This window comes from Phaenicophaeus curvirostris, chromosome 1 (assembly GCF_032191515.1).
Source record: "Phaenicophaeus curvirostris isolate KB17595 chromosome 1, BPBGC_Pcur_1.0, whole genome shotgun sequence".
In the NCBI taxonomy this organism is placed as follows: domain Eukaryota; kingdom Metazoa; phylum Chordata; class Aves; order Cuculiformes; family Cuculidae; genus Phaenicophaeus; species Phaenicophaeus curvirostris.
The window spans coordinates 14,471,451-14,495,985 of NC_091392.1; the positions used below are offsets into that span (position 1 = coordinate 14,471,451).

A 24,535-nucleotide genomic window follows, 5' to 3' on the forward strand; every position below is an offset into this window, starting at 1 on the left:
TCCAAGTGGAACTACATCGAACATCAGAAGCAAACTCTGGAGCTGCCTGCATGAGCTAAAGCTGCTTCAGTGTGCAAGAAGCATGTATGTAGCTAGAGGGATGCAAGGTATCTCAAGCATAGGACAGCACCATGTCGCCATTGTAGCACCAGCCGTGTGGAAGGTCCCCGCCTCAGGGATCTTGGCAGCAGCTGGGTGACAGATTAATGTGTTGCATGGATTTAATGAAGAGTAAATGAGTATAACATCAGACGGCATCAATAGCTGAAAGACGTCATTAAGTTCTTTGTTAAGGAGGATAAATATCTCTGTACAGAAATACCACAGTGCGGACTAACACCCCACTCAGCACAGTACAAAGAGTGACCACGTACATCTGTGAAGTGCGTATTTGGAGTGTCACTCACAAAACCTCTGAGTTAGTGATGTGATCTTCCTTCTGCATCTCCTGTTTGATAGACATGTGAGTTTTGTTGAACTCTGTATCTGAACGGCATGAGATGCTACTTGATAATGTAAATTCCCTGTTAATGAAGCTTCTGTAAATGATCTACCCTCCTACTCTGCAATTAAATACCGTTCTGTTTCTGAGGTTATTGCAAGTAGTCTTTCCAACAACTTTCCAGTGGAAAGCCTCTGCCTAAGGAAAACTCTTAAACCCAAAATACATTTTCTTCCACAATACTAAAACATAAAGCATCTTCAAAGATTCTGTCATAGGCAGAGGGTTCCTAAACCAGTTTCACACCTCAAAGTGCACTCTTTCTTTTAAGTCTCCAACTTCAGTACATAATTTGATACCCAAACAGAGCCAAATGGCCATACTTTTAATTTTATCTCTCATCTGTGAGCATTAAAGGGTCAAGAATCTCTAGTTTATAAAACTGAACTACTTTTTATTTTGATTAGAACAACATGTTTCCGTAATGTAAAAAGCCACCTACAACTATAAAAAAAATCACTATGTGGAAGCACATACTCTGAGGAAGTTACTAGGATGCACAATTACTGCAGAACTTACAATAGACTTAAGGCAGTCTGGATACCTTACCTACAAATTTCTTTACTGAGTTAATGAGTTTCTCTAATGAATAAAATATTATCACTCATTACTGATATTTGCAATATTTGAAGATACTTGCACTTTAACTATAAATAATCTTGTAATATTACATTTTCTCAACATAGTTTAATATTAGAGAATAACAAGAGATTTTATTTTTTCTTCCTGACTGTATTATCCTAAAGTCTTCATAAACACAAATCAGAACTTGCTAATTACAATTCTATTTCTTTATCACTTAAGTGGATGCAGTTTCCATTTCATGCACCAGCTGAATTCTACAGTTAACACTATCAAAGTCATCAGCTATTCAATTCAAGAACATACTAAATTTCAATGGAAAATATAGGGATATATAAGATGCAGCCTTGGATTCAAAATCTTAAGTCTATAAATGCATGTACGTAAAGTGGCAAGATTTAATTTAATCTAAAAGTTATATCTTACAGCAAGGAGAATGCTGCAACTAGCTATCACTTCCAGTTCATCAGGTGGCCATTTGGCCACTCCCAATTAATTTCTTTTGACTCAGTATCAAAGGGTAGGTACCAGAAATTAGCAGATGAAAATACTGTTGTCAAAAATAAAATAACCCAAAGAAACCAACAACAACAACAAAAAATAAAAGAAATAGGGAAGCAATCATAAAAAATAAATTATAATTCAATAAAAATCACTAGTAATCATTTATACCCAGTTAATTAGCAAAACATGCCCCAATTCCTATTAAAATAACACACTCATAGCTAGCTCACAATCACTGTTTACATTCCAAGATAATTTACAAGCACTTTACAACAGCACGTTTCAATAACCTTACAAGGACTTTTACTCTTTTGTGGAAACAGAGCATTACAAACTGTCAAACTTATTGCAAAACCATGCACGAAATTGTGAATAAAATAATCTCTGCTAAAATCCCACCATAAAGATGTGCTACACAAAGAATTCCTACCCAGTGACAAGTTCTTTGCAAAAAAAAACCCAACCAAACCACACCAAACTTAAAAAAATATGTAAATAATGCAAGATTTTTTCAAATTCTATAATCAACTGTTATTTCACACACTACAATTATCTTTCATAGAATCGCAGAATCATAGAATAGTTTGGGTTGGAAGGGACCTTAAAGACCATCTAGTTCTAATCCCCCTGCAATGGGCAGGGACTTTAATTTAACTTTAATAAAGTTATAGAACAAATGAACCAAGACCTAAACTTATATTTTAACAACTAGATTACTCCATTATCATCATGACATTTGCTTACAAGGCTGTAAGGAACGTCTTCAGTGACACGCACTGATCTGATTACGTGGCTTTCAATTACATTAAGAAGACTTCTAGATTTTAGAATCTCCAAATATAAATGAAAAAGAAACATTGTCATTTTCAAAATAGTCAATATTTTGAAGTTTTAGGAAAGGTTTTCAGACACATAAGATTAGGAAGGTCATTCATAATCAGAGTTATCCCATTGTTAATGAAAACTTTGCCCTCTATTTTGCCATGCACACATTCCAAAGGAACTGTGAGCTATCAGTGGCCCAGACACCATCAAAACTCGGGACACTCTAAGCAAACAAAAACTTAATCATTTACCACACTTCTTGGTTCCTTCAAACAGATTCTGGTGATTTGAAAGGTCCCATAATACTCCCTGTAGGCATATCTGAAGCGCTTATACATACAGCAAATTAGGCAAGAGGGCATGCTACCAGCCAGGACACAAACCCCAAAGCTTCAGAAGCTATACTCAGTACAAATTCTCCCCCTGCTTCTCTTCTCTAACCTCCTTCTCCAAGAGAACTTCCTCTCACCTCTACCCCTCTGTGCCCTTTCACCTGCCCAAGCCCCTCCAATTGAAAAGCAGCGTATAGCAGAAAATGCCAGGAGCAAATCAAACCCAAGTCACAGAAGGTATCACATACAACAGCAAAATGTCCCTCAGAATGAACAAAATCCATAGGAGCACTCCGAGTCAGTTTGCTGTCAGACAAAGAAAATAATGAACTGATACATGCTGGAGTGAAGGAAAGCCTCCTTCAAGCTATGGAACATATACACAGCATCAAACTGCTCTTCTGCCAGTTGCTTGGATCTAAGAGCAAATTTTGAGGGAACCTCCCCCCCCCAGTTCAAACCTATCTGAGGCTAACAACATGTATATTGAAGAGCGCAGCCCACAGATTTTCCTATATAAACAATACACTTCAAGGCAAGGTTTGCCAGTGCTGTCTGGACAGAGACCTGGATTTTGCCAAGTACCTAACTTTGACTGAAAAATTTTAAACACAATAAAAGAAAAAAATAACAACAAAGACACAACCATTCTGATGACAAAATCTCTTCTGAATAAGACTAGACGGATACAGAAAACCAGTTTTTCTCTCCTTAAAGAAAGGAAGAACTAAAACTTAAGTTGTCAGCAGCAGTGTTCAGCTGTGTCTGGTCTCAGTCTCCAAGTTTCCACGTATGTACCTGCTGCTCCATTACCTGCCTTTCATCAAAGTACCAATTGTTACACAAGGTGAGGCAAAGTGGGATGTAGTCCCTGCAGAGATGCACAAGCTACACTGTGTTAATAACATGACACAGGCCTTTGGGGAATGTTACTGAAAATGTGCCACATGCTGCAATTACATGCAGCATTTTTTTTTTTAACTCGCCTCAACCTCATACGATCTCCAAACGAAGGTGCATCGAACCAAAGCACTCCAGCAACAGAACTGGAGATTTATCTGACACGTTTGAAGTAAGTCACTTGGCCTCTCTGTGTTTCTGTTTCTCCATCTGTAACACTTCACAGAAAGCTTGAGAGGCTTAATTTATTAGCAGCCTGCCAAGTGCTTTAGACAAGTGTGTTACTAAAGCATTAGAACTGCGTTTATTGGTTCTGAAAGGGTAAACCATTATGCAAAGTAAAACAAACCCAACAATATCCTTAAAAGGCTACGATTCTTAAATGCATTAGTATCACGTTCACCTTATTTGCTTTTATAGAAAAAAATCTCCAAGCTTTAGGTATTTCATTACAGTAGGAAATCAGACTTGACTTTCTTCTGAATCCCCCTTCCCTTCATTTACTGTTACACTCCTGAAGGAGGTGATAAGCAGAAAGAAAGCAACAAGTTATGTCAAATGAAAGTGACGCGTGCCAGCCAGCCTCACACTCCCCAGGCCACAGGGGAAGACCTCTAGGCACCAAGGCCCATCAGCAGCCTTTAATTGACAGCAGATGTCAACTACAGGTCGCCTGATCAGGGCAGAAAACAGTCTAGATGCTAATACAGACAAGGGCAAACTGTTCCCAACACCTGCTGACAGCGATCACTTGAAGCACTAGATTTCATTCACAGCAGTATCCACATGGAAGTTTTGTATCTGTACAACCCCAAAGTTCAGGGCTTTGCTCTTTTGTAAATGTTGCTTTTGCTGCAATATCACTGAGAGAATTCTCACAAGGCCATTTGTCAAACAGATTACAGAGAATTTTCTGAATATATGAATATGTATACACATGTACATACATGTTTCGAATATCTGCTGTAATCTGCCTATAGATTTTTACATATAAACATGGCAATGCTGCGGTGCCATTCTTCATCTTGTTCTTGCTAACCTTTTTGTGTGCTTTAGATCTTTTTCAGACTGCAAACGTGTATTTGTACTACACTTTGCTGCTAGTTTATCCAGCATACAATTTAAAAGATGGCTAGATGCAACTGTAAAGATAGTGCATTACCTCTCTGCATCCTTAAGCTCCTGCATCAGCATGATGTGCTTCTGTCCCACACTTCCAAGGCCACCCTGCAGACCCTATCCTGCCTATAGCATCCTGAAGCATCATTGTAGTGAAAGCAATATTGTTCCACTCCGACAGGTCAGCGTGGCTCTCTCTCAGCAATAAGAAAGTAGAGTCTTGGTTCAATCAGATGTACAGAGATGGAAGTACTCATCTCCTGGAGCCAGTACCTGACTATATGTCGACTCAAGTACACACTGCTTAGCAAGAGCTAACAGGCTTCTTCACATTGCTGCTGTTCAGGAATGGAACTCTTCTGGTGTGAGCGACTGCTGTTATTTGTCTCCTACAGAAGCATACCTTGGCATTTTGATAAGAGATATGGGGAAGAGATGAAGGGCTTTGTAATCAACAGACATGAGACGGAAAAGCATAGTTCAAGATGCTCCACTCAGTCCAAACATTCAGTCCAGTGTACCACACAAGTAATACACCAAAGGCGACTTAGAGTGCAAACTTCTAAATATTTTGTAACTGCTCACCTAAGAACTGATGGGTCAGACAGCTCTCAAGCTGTGCCACCTTCTCACAGGCAGCAACAAGGAACTGAAGAAGATTCAGATTCCCTGCACCTTTAGAACCTCCTCATGACACTACAAGGTAGCACAGGATGTGTGACCCTGAACGTTCCCAATCAGAAACAACCTGAGCACATGCATAGAGAAGTCTTATGGCTCTAGAACAGAACACACGTTTGGGAGCAAAGTTCATCTTCCAATTCAGTTTGTTTCAGCCTTTGCAGATCCAGGGGAAAAAGCCCCAAACCTGCCTACTCTGTAGTCCTGAAATTCTTTAGTTTTTATTGGGTGTATAGGCCCTAAAACATTTCAGAAAATAAATCTAACATTACATATTTTCTTTTTTAGAATCTCAATTTATGCTGCCTTCCTTTACAAGTTTTTGGAGACAGCAGTACTGATAAGGGGATGAAGGAGGAGCATTTGTCAACTTGAGGTGCAGAGTATTTCCTTCCCACTTACTTTGTACAGAGTGCTTACAAGAGTTACAGGACCACTGAAGCTGGCAAAACCTCTGAAGATGTGTCTTCACTGACAGTAGGTTAGGTGCTTCCTTTAACCCCTCATACACAACATCTCTCATCTAAATTGAATGGTACCTTAAATGAGCACCGACTGGCCTTGCTGTGGGCATAACCAAGAGAACAGGTGACACTTCCACTCAGACTGGTGAGTGTTTTACAACAAAGAGGCAGACAAAATGACGCAAATGCTAATGTTCTTCAAAAAATTCCAACTATTCCATTTGCAAAACCAGGACAAAAAAGAGTTCTTACACAATACATGAGAAATTACAGACTCTCCTACCTTACCATAAAGACTGGTCTGCTATGTCCTCATAAATCCATGGATGAGAAGACAGCACCAGGAAAAAAATGCAAACAAAAGTTGATCTGCTTTGAAAACAAAGTAAAGCTAAAGGTGGTGTATGGGCTCCATTGCCAGCTACATAAGCTCACAGCGAAAAGGCACAAACTATCTGCAATGCTGCGAGGAGGCTAACAGTTATATTGATAAATGATTAAGTTATCCTTATTGAGTTAATGACAGGAGCGATCTTTGTGATTTTCATTACTAGGAAAATATAAAGGGAGTATGAGAAACAGTACTTCCTCTTCCACCTGCTGTTAAAGGAGGGTCATTCCTCACCCATCCATCCAGAAAAATGCATTTTTGGTTTGACCACCTCATATTTCACAGGAACTTCTCTTTTCACAAAAGGAGCATTTAAAATGTATGGAATTTTAGGAAGGACATTAATTAAGAACAAAAAATCTTCCTTATGATCTGTACTCAACTTGTACATTAAAACAGGCTATAGAATTTCATGACCTTACTCTAGCTTCAAGCCCACACTTTCTGGCTGGCTAAAACATCCTTTCTCAGAAAGTACCAGGGTGTTATGCAAGGATTTTGTGCACAAGGGTCTACCACATCCCATGATAAGCTGTTCCTATTTAATTGTATCATTAGAAAACTGCACCTTATTTCTAGTCTGAACTGATCTAGCTTCAGCTTTCAGCCATGAGAATCCTCTTAATCTAGCTGACAAAGAACCATCTAACTGTCAGATACCTTCGCCCTGTCTAAGTACTTACGGACTTATCAGGTAGCCTCTACTGTCTGTTGATAAACTAAATAGATTGAGCTTCTTAAATCTTCCATTCTAAAGCTGATTATGTAGACCTCAAATTAATGTAGATTTTTCTGAACTCCAGTTTTTTCAACACTTGATGTGCACGTTGGAACTGGGATACAATATTTCAGCAAGGCTGTATCAAAAGTAGCAGCATACACTTCCCTCACGCCCCCCCAGTCATGCACTTTCAGCCCTCATGATTGTTTTGCACTGGGGGCGATACTTAAATTAATCAGCCCTCTAAGGTAATTCTTCCTTCCTTACTTATATACTATATAGAAGTTCTTCTTACACAACAAATTCAGAATGGACCATGACCAAATTTACTCCTGTTTGTTATAAATAAATAAATATATATTTTTTAACCTCAATTGTATAAGCTCTATGTGTGACGGAATGTATGAAATCAGCACCAGTATTTTACAAGAGAAAAACTGCAGAGAAAAAGATTATACTGCAATCATGTAATAGTTACCCAATTTAGTAGTTTAAAGAGGTAGCGTTATTCCATTCAATAAACTCACACTCCCAGCCTATTTTGCATTACGGTGTTCTGGTGCTTACTTGTACATTCGCCTCTAGAGGTGCTGGGTGGCCACAGCACATTTCATTTTCAGCAAAATCCAGTGAGTACAACGAAAGATTGCTTCAGGCTAGAGGCACTGTTCTACCAGACAAAAGGCAGAGCTGCAGGCTAGTCATGGAGGATTTGCTAATGTTATAAATCTATCCATGTAGTGAAAATTAATTGCCAGTTATAATCTTCAATTATTACTGTATCACCAGGCAGCTTCTCTTTCTATCCTGGATGAAAAAAGAACACAACTAAAATTAGGAAGTATCTAAGATGACCATTTCCACAAGTGGACACAAAAAGAAAACTGCTAAAAAAATCCAAATAGAGATTATAAGATCACAACTCATCCTATCCATCAAAGTATGTGTGGTCTTTATTTGCAGACCAGTTGCAGAAAAGAAGACGATGCCAGTGACTGCACAGAAAAGGAGCAAACAAGCTAGCTTTTGGAGTAGTAACATCAAAATCTACTTTTAAGTAATTTTAGAGTGATAGAAAAGCACCACACCAGTATTTGAGGTCACTTGCTAAAACACAGTGAAGTACTGTGGGGTTTTGCTGTAATAAGAACTGACCTATTCTCACAAGTGTGGTTTGGGTAACTGTTCTTTGGCAGAAAGAATAACCCCAACAACACATTTTGAAAGATGGCAGTCTTTGATCACTGCTTAATTTTAAAAATTCAGTGCCAATGGAAGCATCATCTTTTAAAAACTGGTAAGCAGAATACTAGTCAGTAAAGCCTCCCAACCACCTCTCACAGGGAAAGATAACGTGCTTTGGTAATTTTGCCCCCTTTTTCCCCCTCGATAAATACATTCTATGAACCTGTATTCTCCTTGTAATCTAGAAATAAGGTATTGTTCCTTTCCTTTCCAAATCATTAGGCAATAGTGTATTTCAGTGAGGACTGGATTACACCCTATCAGCACACAGAAGGTTTTCAGTGTTCTTCCATTTAATTCCAGTGCAGATAGGATTAGGCTTTCAGCAGCAGCCATATTTGTGTTCAAAGATGTCCCTGCCCCCTTTCAGTGACAAATGAATTTCTGCACATAGCTGGTAGAACACTTTGGGTCTTTTTCCTATAAAGGGCAATCTGTAATCATTATCAGTAGTCAACTTGTTTATTCTCATGATTTATTCCCATTCACTTGCTCCTCTGCCTCTCCTCACACTGATAGGTGGGCTGTAGGAATGAATCACATTTCATACCCTTCCTCGGGATATACACACACTGTCCCAATTATTACTCACAACCTTATATTATTACAATGAACAAGCTTTTAAAAGCACTTGTTCTGTGTACTGTTTTCGTAGCACTCTACACTGGTACATGGTACATTAGAAATCTCCCATGAAAAGCCCACATTCAAGGGGTTCTCCTAACATATTTTCAAACTTCAGCGGAATTTGGACACAACAGACTGACTCTAAGGTTGAAAGTCCATAACAAGAGTCAAAGCTGCTTAGAATTTTGCATGCCATCTATCCTCTGATCCTGTCATCCGCAAACAAATGGGCATAACAGAACTAATACAGAAGAAGTATGAGCGAACGGCAAATGTTGTCGCGCACACACAATGTGTTAGTTTCTCTTCACTTTTTGCCTAGTATCAAAACTAGGGCACCATTCAAGAGAACAGATGAGGATGAAGCCTGATAAAAAATTGAATGTTTAAGTATTTGGAGAACAGAGGGCATGTTTAGGGAACACAGTGAAGGAAGATTAAGATTTATCTTTCAGTATTTATGCTGTTTTTGCAGTTTGGCAATTCCCATTGGTTTTGCTTTCCAGCTCCAAGACAGTAAGACAACATATCTATCTGGTACACTATCTATCAGTTTTGATGCCTCCTTCTTCCACATCAATTGGTTATTCTTTACCTCCTTCAAATTCCTCCTTAAAATAGTTGCCTGCATGAAATTTTTCAACATTCATAGACCAATTTTTGTCTTCACAACACACACTGCATATGGTTTTGTCTGAAGCCCATTGTAAGCTCTCTGAAACATAGATTGTATCATACTGTTTTTTAAAGCTACCTCTTTTATACATGTTACAAGGTCTGAACACATATGTTGCATGCGTCTCCAACTTTTCTAAATATATACTTGATAACAAGGAATTAAAAAAATAAAACACAACACAAGAACTTACATTCAGGATAAACTCTTACCTTCCCAGAAAGTGATAAAGATTTACAATAGCTTTGATTTGCCAAAGAGCTTGGAAAACAAACAGTCAGAATAGCGACTACTACCTTGAAAAGCTGGAAACAATAATAAATGCTGCAAAATAAAACTTGTAGCATTCCCTCCTTCAGAAATGTAGTCAAGAATATTTTTTTCTGATGAGTAAGACAACCAAAATACATAAAATTGCATTATCTCTTTCAAAATCTAAATACCTACATGGCTTGCTTGGTAACATTCACACCCAGTGTCTTACTAGTTAGGAGAGTACCTGAAGAAAACTTACACCAAGCACAGAATGTACAAAGACTCTATTAAAAGCACTATACACACAGATCATCATAACTTCAAGAGCTGAAACATTTTTTCTCCTATTTCTCCTTATATTTTTCCACTGCCATTCATTTAGTATGTTTGCCCAAGGTTCTCCAAGTCTCCTAAAAAAAAGCATGAATACAAAACTTCATCATAGTGTACAAAATCCTTGAGGAACCCTGAAGACAAAAATCTGAGGATTTTTTTCTTTCCTTTTTTTTCACAGTAACTCTGCAAGACGGCGTGTATAAGCTGTTGGGATGACTGAGCACTGATAACATACAGGGAGAGGCAGAAAGTTGTTCTGGAAAGGCAGGCAAGGTAATGGATAAAACCTTCCAAGTCAAAGGATCAGCTCAATCCTCTGTGCCTGAGCGAAGAGCTCTTTCCCGCAGCATTCTCTTCTTCCTGTCTGCTTCCTTACACAGATGTTTAGATCTACTGAAGAGATGTGAAAACCTGAGATTAATTTCTTAAACACCGAGGAGCCTGCATCATACACGACAGCCATTCAATATAACACCTCAAAAATCATTAAGTCCTGCTTTCTCAGGAAAAAAAAAGCACAGTTCCATAAAGCATGCAGACAGCAACAAGCTTGCTTTGCCCTGCAAGACAAGCAAAAGTCATATAATCCTGTTTACTGCAGCACTGAGCCCAAACTCTGATGATACACCCTGTGCAGTACAATGTTAGACGAGGTCCAGTCCATGATAACATAATCCAATGGCCTCGGCTCGGCTCTGGAGGCAAGGACAAGTCAGTATCACACAAAAATATTATCTACTCATGATGCACTACAAAGAACAGAACTGCTGAGCTAGAAACCAGCAAGCAAACTACTTTTGTGTCCATAATGCAATGTGATAGGATACGACCACTCACCAAAGCACAGAGGCATGCTGCTGCCACAGCTATGGTCTACACACTCTTCTCTCTCCTTGGAGAAAAGTCAGTATCCTTTAGATTTCTCTAAAATGCTGCTCTTAAAGTCTCTGAACTTTCTTAAAGGCACATTAGAGATTCAAACCTGGGATTGTCATAGAACACAAACTGCCAGCAGTCTTCCCTTCAGTCCAAAAGAATCTTTCATCTGAGAACCTGACCCAACGGCTGACCTGGCATATACTGAATGGCATCAATTTACTCTCTCAGCACTGCTTCTTATTCCCTTTCCATTATTTCTGATGCCCAGGACTCCACCCTCTTTCACCCTGACACAATATTTTTTGCCCTTTTTGTTTACACCCTGGATGTGTGTCTCCTTCCTACAACTAGGCCCAATAAAACCAATCCTAAACCCATGTTCATCTTAAATATCCATTTCCCGTGCTTTATTCTTGAATTTGCAGTGGAAAAGGAAACCAGTCTGGAAATGAGGTTATTGCACATTTTTTTTTTTTCTCTCTCTCTCCCCTGCTTACTAAGCTGTGCCATTCCTCCACTTGAGCTAAACCCACACCTGCAATTTTAGCCTTTTTTCCTCCTACTTTTGACTCATTCCTTAAACCTTCTCTCTCGTATCCATTTCTTTTTCCACAACAAAATGCAAATATTTATTCCAAGAGAAAGCCAGAAAGCATAATAACCATTTCATGTTCTCCCTTCCTACTCCCTTTCTCTTCCTTACAGCTCTCCTTTCTTCCTCGTACCATAGATATGAAACACATCTAACACACTCTTTCCACTTGCCTCGCTGACGTCACCCCATATCTCACATCTCCTTCCTCTTCTTGCTCTGACTGAACAGCAGGACAGCCAATCACTCTTTCCTATGCTTGGAAATCTACCTCTGACCCTTTGTTTCTCTAACTACACCACTTCTCTTTCTAATCTTCTTTCACCTTTAAGCTCATTATGAAACATTTGATAACAAATTATACTTTTGTCTCTGACTTCAGCCTGAGCTCCCTTCAGCTGTCCCTTGCACTTCATTGAAACTATGTTCACTAAAATGTCTAAAAACCTTTTACTATTGCAGCATCAAAAGAAGTTAATGATTTTTATCACCCATAATCCTTGTGCATTTTTAACAACAAATTAAATACATTTCTACTTTTGAAGCATTCATTCTTATTTTCTGACTTCCATGACTCTACCCTCTCCTGAGGGTAGAGGAAGCTCCTCTTCCTACCTGTACCAAACCCTTCACAGGTCACCAAGAGGCTCCTTATTCCTCCTTTGTCTTCCAGCAGGGCTCCTTTTGAGCTACATCTTTTGCCCCTTCCCTCATGTCTGGGAATTTCACTCATACTCAGCTCCTAAGGAGACATGTCTCAAATAGAGTAGATTTATGTCTAAACAAAAAATCCCAGCCTGTGTTTCTGACACCTCTTGTCACTGAGAAGCTGTCAGCTTCGTCTCAATACAGGTAGAACAGAACTTAGATCTCACCTCTCCCACCCTTTTTTCTCCACCTCCTTTCCTGATTGCTGTGGACAGCATTATCATCTTGCCCACCATTCAGATATAAAATACTATGTCATCTTTGACTATGACTTCTCTCTTGATTCATTCATTCAGGATAAACAATTCTTCCTGTATTGCATCCTTAGGACAAGGTCTTCCCTTCAGAGCTAAAGGTTTTTCTGGGCCTCCATATCACGTTAGTTACTAGAATACTCTTTTTCATCTTGACAAACATTATCCTGCTTGTTCACACTGTTTCAAAATTTATTTCTTGTACATTGTCATGCTGATCTATCATGATTCTCTCTGCACCCTTCTATGCACAGTCTTCTATTCCAACTTTAAACACTGGGAACGACTCATCGCTGCTTTCTAGGTTCCTCTGCCTTACCTGCACTTTCCTGTCCATGTCCTACTAGCTGCCACAGGCCTTGCTCACGTTTCTAGTTGGCTCATGATGTTAGTATCCATTCACAACGCTTTTAACAACTAGTCTGTATTTTCATTCAGGGAAACTTCCACACTCAAGTAAGGACACATTCCAAGCTCTTGCAAAATTACTTCACTGCCTTCCGACCAGCACCTTAAAGCTTTCCTTCCCACAGTCCTAAGAAAGCCACTTGAGCTTAAGCTGACCATCGATCATGTTGAGCAACTCAGTGTTTTTGTTTGTCAATATTAGAACTCCTGCTTTGTCATATATTAAAAAAATCAATTCTCTGTGCCACAACAATTTCAGAACACACACATGCACACACCCTTCCTCCCTGAGCTGGTACCCTGCACAGTAGCATCTTGTCTCTGATGGGGCTGGTAGGAATTAGGATCATGCAAATAATAATGCTGCCCCCCTAATCATGGCAGTAGCAGATGAATTACTTAAATTCAACCAGATCATTGTCCTCTGACTGTCTCCATTATCAGCACTAAACAAACAAGGTTTTGGCTCTGTCAGTGTCTGCTGTGGTGGCGTGGGTCCAACAAACTTTTCAGATTTAAATCATCAGCAGCATCCTGTCTCAATGAGATACAATTAAGAGCAGTTTAAAAAATAACTGTATATGCTAACTACCACCTATCTACCTAATCTGGACAGTCACCAACGGCCAGCCTAACGGCCACCTGAAAGCAGAGCACATATCAGAGATTTAAAGATGAACACACATGATGATTTACACTTCTGGAAATCTCTGCTTCCCTTCTGACCCTTTCAGCTCAGAACAATGACAAGCTGAAGTCACCTTATTCTGCCACTGGAAACATCAAGTCTATCCTGTTTTGTCTTGGTAGAGAAGACACTTCCAATCCAACAAACTTGTCAACAACTATTACATATGTGATGTTAGCAGTGTTCGATCCAAATATAACCTCAAATTCCCAGTCTCTGCCTGCCCACTACGTCTAGCCCACTGCAGCAGGAAAAGGAAGAGAAAGAATGACTGAAGAGAAAACATCAAACACTATATATTAGAAAAAAATGTACACAAACCAACCAAACAAAAGAGCACAAGGAAGAGCACCACACAGAATCAAACCCTATGAACTCTTACCCTTTGCCAGTCATTCTTACATCTTGATGTTACTTCATCAGTCACCCTTCTGTCTCTTCTGCTGAACACCTGCTCCAAGGGAACGGAAAGGGAAGCAAGCCTAAGCCCCTTGGGTATTGTGCACAGCTCTGTCACAATACAACTGCTTCCGTTTTATGGATGATTCAGGAGGGGCCTGGGGATTAAGTGAAACTGCTCTAGATGTGCATCGGTACCAGTGGTTGTGCAGAACCTAAAACTTATCCCTTTAAGACCTTTGCTGCTTCTGGCTGATGGTCTTTCTGGTCTGGGAAAACTCTTTTTTCTTTTCTTTTCTCTTGGCTTCTTTTTTGCCAAGCACCACATAAATGCATGCACACAGAAATAAAGAAGCAGAAAGATCAAATAATTTTAAATTCTAACCACTGTGAAGAATACAGATAAATAAAAAGATGTACTGGGCTTAAGGGCTGTAACAATGAAAGGAAATTGCTGAATTATAAACACAACATTTCAGAAGTAAGGAAGACATCTCTATTTCTATTGAACACAGAACTAAGAGCAATCAGGAAGCCCAGTTCTCCAGCAACATCAGTGGCTTTCGATCATGACTTTTAATAAGCCATACAACAAGATATGACAAAATCACTCCTTTAAAATCATGAACATTTAATCATAGAATGGGTCATGAAAAAGAAAAATTTTGCATGTAAGAGTTGGTTTTCCTCTGCCCCGCATGGGTCTTCAGTAACTGAGCTGGATTCCATCTCCACCTGAGTCAGCTTACGCAGCTGCACAGCACTACAATAAAAAAAAATGGATGATTTAACCTATATAGCATCCATCTTTCTCATCCAGTAAAAGAACTGTCAAAGACTTCTTGCTATAGGCTTGCTAAGGGACCTTTGTCAAACACCCTTACTGTGTCAGGACCTAATTCAACACAGGTTTTTTAGTATATAAACTACTTAAAGACACCAGCTTTATCTGGCATCTTGTGCCATTAACTCCTGAATCACCTTTTTCAAGGACAAGCTGAAGAACTTCTGCATCAAGCGTAACTTTGAAGATGGAGAGATCCAGTAAATTAATCCACACCCATATGAAAATCTTTCTTGTTAGTTATTCCAAAATTACTCTTAATGACAAGTAATCATGGCACTCATATAACCTCGTGGTGAGTTAACTGTTTAAGACATACTCATGCACACAGCATTACAAATCTAACCTTTCACTGAGACTACCAGAAGTGGATGCATTCTGCCTGCAGGACTCCTGTCACCCACACCTTAAACAAAATGGGAGTTGAAACATGTTTTCTGTAGAATTTTCCACCACTTCCATCTTGCACAGCTCAACCTTGGCTAAATGGCTAATATTTTTTACCCCAAAGGTAAAACAGAACTTGACAATGTCCTAATTTTTAAATAACTAGGAACAAAAGGCCCATTTCAAGGAAATTACTTCATTTCACATGAGAAATGGTTCAACTTCTGTGTAGTCTTTTTATACATGGAAACCCATATTGCATCTATACACTATTAATGACATACAGAGGCAGACGAACAAGAATATACACACGTGTTTTTATATCTCCACCAATATTAGATGCGAGAAGTAATTTTACCTTCTGTGATGATGACAGCATTTGGGGTACACTCTAATAAATACGCCATTTCCCTCTTTCTCAAGTCCCGTTATGAATTACAATAAGTAGAAGGAATGTCAGAGACGGATCTTTAGTGAGAGTGCTGTCAGCTGACAGAAAACTGCATGTGGTTTCCCCACCAATGTTCAAAAGAGGTACCTTAAACCACAGAAGAACTAACCTCTTCAGAATAACTGTAGCACAAATACTGGGAAAATATCACCTGAACTCCATCAAGGTTGTGTGTCACTTAACAAACCCAGAATTTTCAAAGAAGTCATTTACAGAACAGTTTTAGATATGTAACCAAAAACATTAAATTCCTGATTCAAAACACAAACTGCCTGATCAGAAAGCATTACCATTACTCCGCTCTTTTTAACCAATGTGTGGGCTGATGAACTAAAGGACAGGTTTCAGAAAATAACTATGTAACTATGAGGATAAACTACAATTCTGACTAAGTTTCTGGGCACTATCATACATTATGTTACATTCTTCCTCTGTCACCACTCCTTAAGGCACATTAAATGAGGTGACAGCCACAACCACGAGCCACGCCACCCCCCCTTGCAGAAGCTGTCCATGGGAAAAAAAATAAAAATATCAGTCAGACGTCACATACTAAACTGATCGGGCACTTGAACACCAGAACGCACACCAGAATTCATCCCCGCTGTCATTTGTCATCCTAAAGGAAAACCCCACGGGGACCTTTGCTCACTATTCTTATTCGCAGCATAAAGACAAGAATGGTAAGAAAAAGTTTCTCTTAACAACAGCCACCGTTTTTGCACTTTGCCAATTCTTAGTTCTTTCATTCACCAAACTCCATCTAAATATTACATCTGTTTAAGAAACAGTATCTCTGGAAGATCTTATCAGCTTACAGGGAAGAAAATTATACAGCCATCACCCCTTTCTTTTGCCCACTGTAAAACCAACCCCAAACCTGAATTACCAACTAAGGTGGTCTAAACCAAACAGCCTCACTTCCTTCTTTTGGGGTACACGTTTAAAGCTTTGTCGAAATTTTGTCTCCCTCTCAGTCCTTCCCAACATTCCGTATCACCACAAAAAGGTGAAAGATGAAGGCAGCTAGGAAAAACAAGAATGTTCTATTCCGAGTTTTTGTTTGACATGTTTTTAAAGGAGACAAAAAGCACCACTGGGAAACCACTAGTAAATAAAAAAATAAATAGTAATTAAAAAAATAAACAAACTCCAATCTCTACGCTTACATTAACCAGCCGGTTTTGTCATGTTCTCTTCTTTCACAACATCCTCATAAATAAATTTAATTCTCTTCCTCTTGCTTTTCATAAAGTAGAATATTGTATGCTATATGCTTTTTTTTTCCCACAGAAGTGTTCCCTAGCATCTCCCAACCTCCTTAACGTCTTATTTTTTCCAAGAAGAATGATAAAATCATCACAATATTTTTCTGAAGAATAAAAAAATACTGAAAGTAAAACTAATCAGTACCTTTTTAATTTTGTTTTGGTGTTGCCAACGGATTTACCAAAAAGCTTTCCATTAGATATGCATGTGGGAAATTGAAATTGGAAAAAAACATTGTAAACAACTATCCAATAGATTAAAAACTCCAGTTTGCACAAGTAATCATCAAGAAAAACGGTCAGATTTGGGGCTGCACAATAAAGATACAGAATCTTGAATTCTAATACTAGATTAGAAAAATAGAATAGATTTTTTTTTATGTAACATCCTTAATGTTAAACAATAATGAGTCAGTAAGGTTAGCAAAAAGATTATCTAAGACAAAACACACACATCATCAGATTGAAACCTCAATAATACAAACCTACTGAACTGAGAAACTGAAGTTGACTATGACACCAAGTACCCAGATACAGATCTAAATCCCATAGGTCATATTTAACCCTGCCGTAGTTCACAAAGGTACACAGGATACCTTTGTTCCTTTACAGCCTATGCCTACCTAGAAATACTCGCAGCACTTAATACTTTCACATTTGCTAAACTGATTATTAATGAGTCCTGTACGTAAGACAACAAAATTCACATGCTTCTACTATTTTCTTAGATGTTGTACAACATGCCACCAAAATTAATCTAAAATCAGTTACAGGTTATGACTGATAATAGAAGATCACTGTATATATCTCAGGCACAGAGTTACTGCGACTTTTTCCAGGACACAATTTGTCAAATACATACAGACTCCCACTGCGCATGCTATGTACAAGAAAATCTTCAGCTCTTCAAATATGCCATTCAACTTTAAAAAATTCAATATAAATTCTAAATGCTGCTCCAATTCTGATAACCCCTCTTTTAGCTAAGTCAGTTGGTTGGTAGTGATTTGTCAGATAAGTTACACAATACTGTTTCTGCTTCCTGATTAGATAGCCAGATAAGGGTTTTTTTTTTTTATTGGCACAAACACTTATGCATAAAATTTTCATTTTCTGTGAACGCTTGCAACTTGGTAATCCTCTCTCCCCACATTGACGTGACAGTAAGAGGCAACTACGGATATACTGCATGTGCTAAAGGAAACCATAAAGTAAGTATTAGCCTGCAAAAAGCAACTCATTCTACAAATCTGAACAAACATTCAGGAAATTTCTCTCCCTCTGTGCTGCCTCCATACACACTGTGGAATAAAGGAAAGCACTGAGCGATATTTCCGCATCTTTACTTCTGCCCTAAGGAAGGGGCACAGGGGGCATGCAGCTTCGGTACATCTTCCACGCTACAGAAATGAACAGCACAGCTAGACTGCGACCCCTTTGTCCAGGGATGTGCCAAGAAGCATCAACCATTTTGGCAGGTGGAGATTTGGCTTCTCCCACTGTCACTGGGGAATGCTGCCTCCCAGGTCCCTGCCTGGAGGAGGAAGAACAGCCCATCACTCTGAACACACATAGTACACAACCAGAAGGGAGGTAGTAATGCACGGATGGAGCCAGCTCGAAGCATTTTTTGACATTCAACATATTCTTTGTCTACAAAACCAAACTCAACCACCTTGTCGTGGTCTGGAGGAGACCACTATCTTCCCACCCCTTCCCCCCGCCCCAGGTTCTCCACATACAGTTTCGCTAATCTAAAAAGCTTACAAGGTACCAGCCATGTAATTCTGGTTGTACTGACTAAAGTTGGCAAAACACAGACAAATACTACAAGAAGTGAGTGAGGTGAGATCAGATTTTACAACTGTCTTTATCAAACAGGACAACAATTTTTGATACTTGAAGTCACAGAATCATAGAACTATTAAGGTTGGAAAAGACCTCTAAGATCATCAAGTCCTACTGCTAGATTAAGACCACTATGCCCACTAAACCACATTCCAAAGTGCCATGTCTGTATGTTTTTACTCCACCGCTTCCCTAGGTGGTCCTAGGTCCGTCATTCCCCTGCTACCTTACACACGTTAAGTCTGATTTTACTAAGACACCGCTTACAATCACCACAAATGCCATAAGAAAGTCTACTCAGATAGATAAGATTGCCAAGAAAAATGAGTTGGATTTGGTATTAAGATGTACCATGACCACAGCCCTTGTTCCTGAACAAAGTAAATACAAAAAGCCAACATGTCACACGGCAGACGTGTGCAAGATCAAAATAAGTGCACAAGTATTTCTACGAGTACACTAACAATGTTTTCTGCACATCATTTTAACTCCTTGATTTTTTCCCCACCTTCATCAGTAAGGAGAGCGAGGCTCAAGGAAGACTTCCAGTGGGTGTTCAGACACCCATTATCAGATGGGCGTGGTGAAAACACCTGTATTATTAACAGGCTGCCCAAGCGAACACAGCAGAACATTTCAACACGTACTAATTTATTCAAACTTCATGAAAGTTCTTTCTAAGTGATCTAAAGCAAGTTACTACTTGGAACCAATAAAAATTCCTAAAGCTTTTTATTTTCTCAATTTAACAGTCAGTTTGGGGTTTTTAAACAGTATTACAATGTAACTACTATAAGAGCAAGTAAGTGCTTCACACCTCTCCCTGTCACAATGTCAGCAATGACACGACACTGACACTCTGTTTGGAGATAATTTTTCTGGATAGTGAGTTTAAATAGAGCTTCTTTGACAGAGTCTCTAACCGCCCCCCCCACCCCAAAAAAAAAAAAAAAAGAAAAAAACCCAAGAGACTAGAGACAATAATTTAAACTGAATCATTCTAGGAAACAATTAGTATATTAGGTATGATTAAGGGAGTAGGGATGTGCCTCGATCTTTATGTCTCAAGTAAATTTACAGTAAGAATTTGTGTTCAAGGACCTCTAGGTGCAAAACATTTAATCTCAACAAGTTAAGCTCCTAACAAAGGCCAAGCTCCAGTAGCAAGATTTTTGTTCAATTACTTTTGAATCAAACTTATGCTCAACATTACTAGTAGCTGTAAAAACTGTTCAGGCCTTAACCTTTCTTAACCTTTTACCTATAATTACACTACATAAAAATCCCAGTTCTGCCTCTAACTTATTTTGGGGCTGGCAAAATAGAGAGGTTCACACATGTAAGAATCCAGACAGGAACACAAGCAAGCTTGGCCTCTCTATAAAGGTCTTCCAAAAGTGAGGTTTTACAGTATTTTAAATAATTCTATTTAATGTGTACTCTACGCAGTTATATGGTTTATCGCACGAATCTGCGTTGCTGATTAATTAATTCTTTTTTCAAGAGCTTGTTTAGAAAACATAAGATTCCTTTAAGCTGCCAAGATGCTCAAAATTAAATGCATGTGTAATGACAACAAGAAACTTAGCATCATTTCAGAATGCATATTATGGCATTACAGGTAATAGCGGGATTCCTCTCAGCATCAGTAAATCACACTGAAGTTTCACTATGATGAGATCATTCGTTATGGTCTGACTTCACAAGATATATTTTTCACGACAGAATGGTTGTATATGCGTACTGCTTTCTTAACAGAGCAGAAACAAACAGAAAGCTAGGTGAAAATATGTCCCAAACCACTTCTCTAGCTGCATTAGGTGTTACCCCAGCACGTCACAAACAAAACGCGTCCATGTGATTTGCCTAGACTCACCACTGAAGTTTCTCCTCTCGCAACTGACAGAACCGTGTCAGGCGTATTAGCAAACACCATTAGCCTGGAATTTGCCTGTTCATACTTATGGTACCGGAAAACCTTACGGCCCCTGTGACGTACTAGGTTTGGTTTTGCATAACACGCGTTGCTTCGCCTAACGTAAGATAATATTAGACGTTGGCCGCTCAGTTGACTCTAAGTCATGCTCAGCGGTGAGAATGGAAGAATAAAAGGCGGCTTGAGCTAAAGTGAACGAACTCAAAGATCGCAACGGACCATTTCTCTCTGTGAGTGAAAACGTTTTTCACTAAGGTCACAGGTAACGTTTAAAGTCGATGCGCGGGTCTACGTGCTTATCTTCATGAAGAAGCGAGCGGAGCATCACACCAAGAAGGGACAGGATCCTTGAGAGAGACCTCAATATGGCCCCAGACGCGTAGTGGTCTTTTGACTTAAAACTGCCCATCTTTCACGTGTCGCACCTGTTCTACGCGTCAGTCGCACGCGTACACCTGTTATAGTCGCACTTGGGGAGAAGTTGAGGCGGTGACAGCCACCTGCACGTGCCCAGCCCCAAACCCCCTTCCCACCAGCCCACCCGGCCAAGGCCAAACCGCAGTCACCCCCAGCCACGGGGACGCGGGCAGGTAGCGAGGCGCTCCAGCACCAGCCACTTACCTTCTTTATTAAGCCTCATAACCTCCCTGCTTTTTCCACCCTCCTTTCCAGCCTCTTCCAGATCTACACCTGCAGGAGAGAAGCAGAGTGAGGGAGCGCCGAGGGCCCGGGGAGGTGCGCGTTTATTGTTCGGCGGGGGGGTGTGAGCGGCGCTCCCGTTCGCACCCGCGCGGCGCTCGGAGCCTCCGCCGGGGCGCGGGCCCCCCCCCGCCCCGCCCCACCCCCCCCGGGCGCCCCCCCCCTCCACCTCCCCGCCGCGGCCTCCCCCGCGCGGCCCCGGGGGCTCGGCGGCTGCCGGGGGGGCGGCACCTCCCGGGCGGCGCCGGGGGAACCCGCGGGGCGCGGGGGGAGCGGCGCGCCGGGCCCCGGCCCTTACTGTGCGGGGCGGCGGCCTCCCGCACCCAGGCGGCCCAGGGCTGGCCCAGGAACGCCTCGGGACTGGGCACGGGCCGCTCCAGGGCCGCCATGGCGCCGCGCCGGCCTCCTTGTTGCTTTTCCCGTTTCCTTCGGCGGCGGCGAGCGAGCGAGCGAGACACGGGATTCGAGAACGCCGCACGTCATCCTCGGGACGTTCCGCCGCCCACACGGGGGTAGTGTCAGCCCCTGCTCCCTATCAGATCGGGCTCCCCGCCGCACGGCGCGCATGCCCGCGCCCCCCGCGCCTGCGCCCGCCGACACGGACCCCGGGCCGCCGCCCCCGCGCAGCCCCGCGCCCTCCCTGCCCGCGACCCGCTGCCCTCCGCCATCCAGCGCTGCCCCTCCGCGCTCCGCGCAGCCCCGCTGCCCTCCGCCATCCAGCACAGCGCTGCCCTTCCGCTGCCCCTCCGCGCAGCCCCTCCGCGCCCCGCTGCCCCTCCGCGCAGCTCCTCCGCGCCCCGGGCAGCCCCGCTGCTCTCCGCAATCCCGCGCTGCCCCTCCGCGCAGCCCCTCCGCCCCTGGCGCTGCCCGTCCCGCTGGGCGGCAGCCGCCGGCGCTGCGCGCCCCTTGCCCGGGGAACGTCCCCGCCGGGCGGTGCCGGGGCTCCCCCTGCCCCCGGCTGCGCTCCCGCGGGTCACCTGCAGCCACAACCACAGCCATTTTGTTGCCCGGGTGCTGCCTGGTGTGTGTTTGAGGGCAGGTTTCCTCTGTTTGCACATGGGTTTGTTCTTGTTTTGGCGTTCCAGGCTACGGTCCGGCGGCTTGGAACTCACAGATCCTGCTCTCCTCTATAATACTGGTGCTTTCGCCTTGCTCTTCCTCATCCGTGGGATCTACATGCCTTTCACTTAACTCTAGGACTGTGTCAGTTTTGGTTTATTTCTCAGGTGAGGTAAGAATAGGAAATAACGCTACAGCAAACGTTTTTGTACTTGATATTCCTAATTCGGGTAAGGAGTTCCAGCATAAGCCTATTGCTCCAGATCCCACTTTATTAAGCCAAACGTACATGCTAGCGGTGGAGGACTTGGTTTCGTGGGAGCCACCTTGGTGACTCCTCACACAGCGTTTTCCACGCCACTGTGCAGCCCCAGCGCTGACGATGGAAGCTGGTGGTTCCTTGGGTGGTGCTCAGAGTGGTGGTGTGGGCTCTCGGTCATCCCTTCCCCGTCCTGCCTCTCCTCCCCGGCACACGCTGAAGACCTTGTGACCGTTCACTTTTTGGTGGTTCGTACTGCTGTGGGACAGTGATGAAGCACAGCGTGGAATTAATCTATGCTCAAGAAAAAAGAATAGCATATAGGGCCCACTCAAGGACTGGAGCAGTGGCAGAAGGGGCAGGAGTTAACTGAAGTCAGCACTGCTGCCTGCTGAAAGGTACAGGGTGCTTACAATGGGTTTATGTAAATTTCTTACAGTTTCATTAAGATTTGGCTCTTAGGTAAACATTTGGGGCAAAGGGCAAGCACCCGTTGCCTTCTGTACTCTGTCTGCAGATGCAGTATTAAATACAGAAAACACTCACACTTGGCCTCTTCCAAAATGTAGCTGGAGTATACGAGTCACATCATTAATACCCAGAGGCAAACCTAAAAGCCTTGGTTCTGTATGGCCCGGCTGCAGTGCTTTCAACTGTGTAGCATGAGCTACAAGAAACTACAGGAACACAAGCAGAAAACTCACTACAGTACACCTCAAAAGAGAACCAGTCAATCGTAGTAGGCTTATTGGTAACCAACATGAAGAAGCCGTAAGATGTGGGACCTTAGAACCATAGAATCACCAGGTTGGAAAAGACCCACCAGATCATCAAGTCCAACTCCTCTGAGTACGTTGTACACAGAATGTCCAGAAGCAGAAAGAGTAGTTGTGGTACAATAGAAAGCCCTGGCAAGACCTGTTCTAGAATGTTAAGTATAGTTCTAGCCACCAGTTCAATTAATCTTCCTTCTAAAAAGTGTGGAAAGAGTTACTGGAGTGATCAGAGGAATTAACAGTCTAATGTCTGAGAAGGGCTTGACTTAGTCTAGCAGAATTTTACTGGAAATGGATATGATTGATACTTTTAATTATAAGGAGATATAATCATCACGAAGTAAGGAAAAGCAGAGAATTGATGTAAACTGCTTATGTTGAGGTTGAAAACCCTGCTTGCTACACATAAAACTGTTTAGCTGGGAATAGCAAGATGGGATTCCTTGGGAGGAATGATAAATGACGTGAAGTTAATAGCCAACCATGTTAGAGGCACTTGTGCTCAAATTCACTGCAAGGTAGTTGAGCAAGACTCTTGACAGCAGCCGAATAATCTCGTGATTCAAGAAGTTACGCTGCACAGCTTATGCCCTAACAATTCTGTGATTGCCCAAGAGGTGCATCTGGAGAGAAGATACGAAAGAAAGGCATGTGAGCACCCAGGAAATCCCCATCTATGAAAGCCAACATAAGATTTCAGGGAAGTATGTATGGCCAAGTATCTAAGTAGCATTAAACACTGCCACAGGATGCACAATCAATAAAGCAATTCCTGACCACACAACTGAGGAAAAAAGGGGAAACTCTTTAATATAAGCTGCCACAAACCAAGCAAAAAAGTGAAGAACCTTTCCAACTTTAACACATGGCAGTAATCTCCGTGCTGTTTACCACAACACACAGCAGAATTACAGTCTAGG

General features: G+C 41.5%; 1 protein-coding gene across 2 annotated transcripts in view; it reads right to left on the bottom strand.

The window, feature by feature from the left end:
- ATXN7L1 (ataxin 7 like 1) overlaps positions 1-22,075 on the bottom strand; it is a 120,227-nt gene extending 98,152 nt beyond the window's left edge. For both annotated transcript variants that reach the window (XM_069883354.1, XM_069883363.1), the window contains exons 1-2: positions 21,820-22,075; positions 21,444-21,512 (exon numbers count right to left, since the gene is read on the bottom strand). In XM_069883354.1, coding sequence (XP_069739455.1) covers positions 21,444-21,512; positions 21,820-21,910 — 160 coding nt within the window. In that variant the 5' untranslated portion in view covers positions 21,911-22,075. The remainder of the gene's footprint in view (positions 1-21,443; positions 21,513-21,819) is intronic.
- Between the last annotated feature and the right edge of the window lie 2,460 nt (positions 22,076-24,535).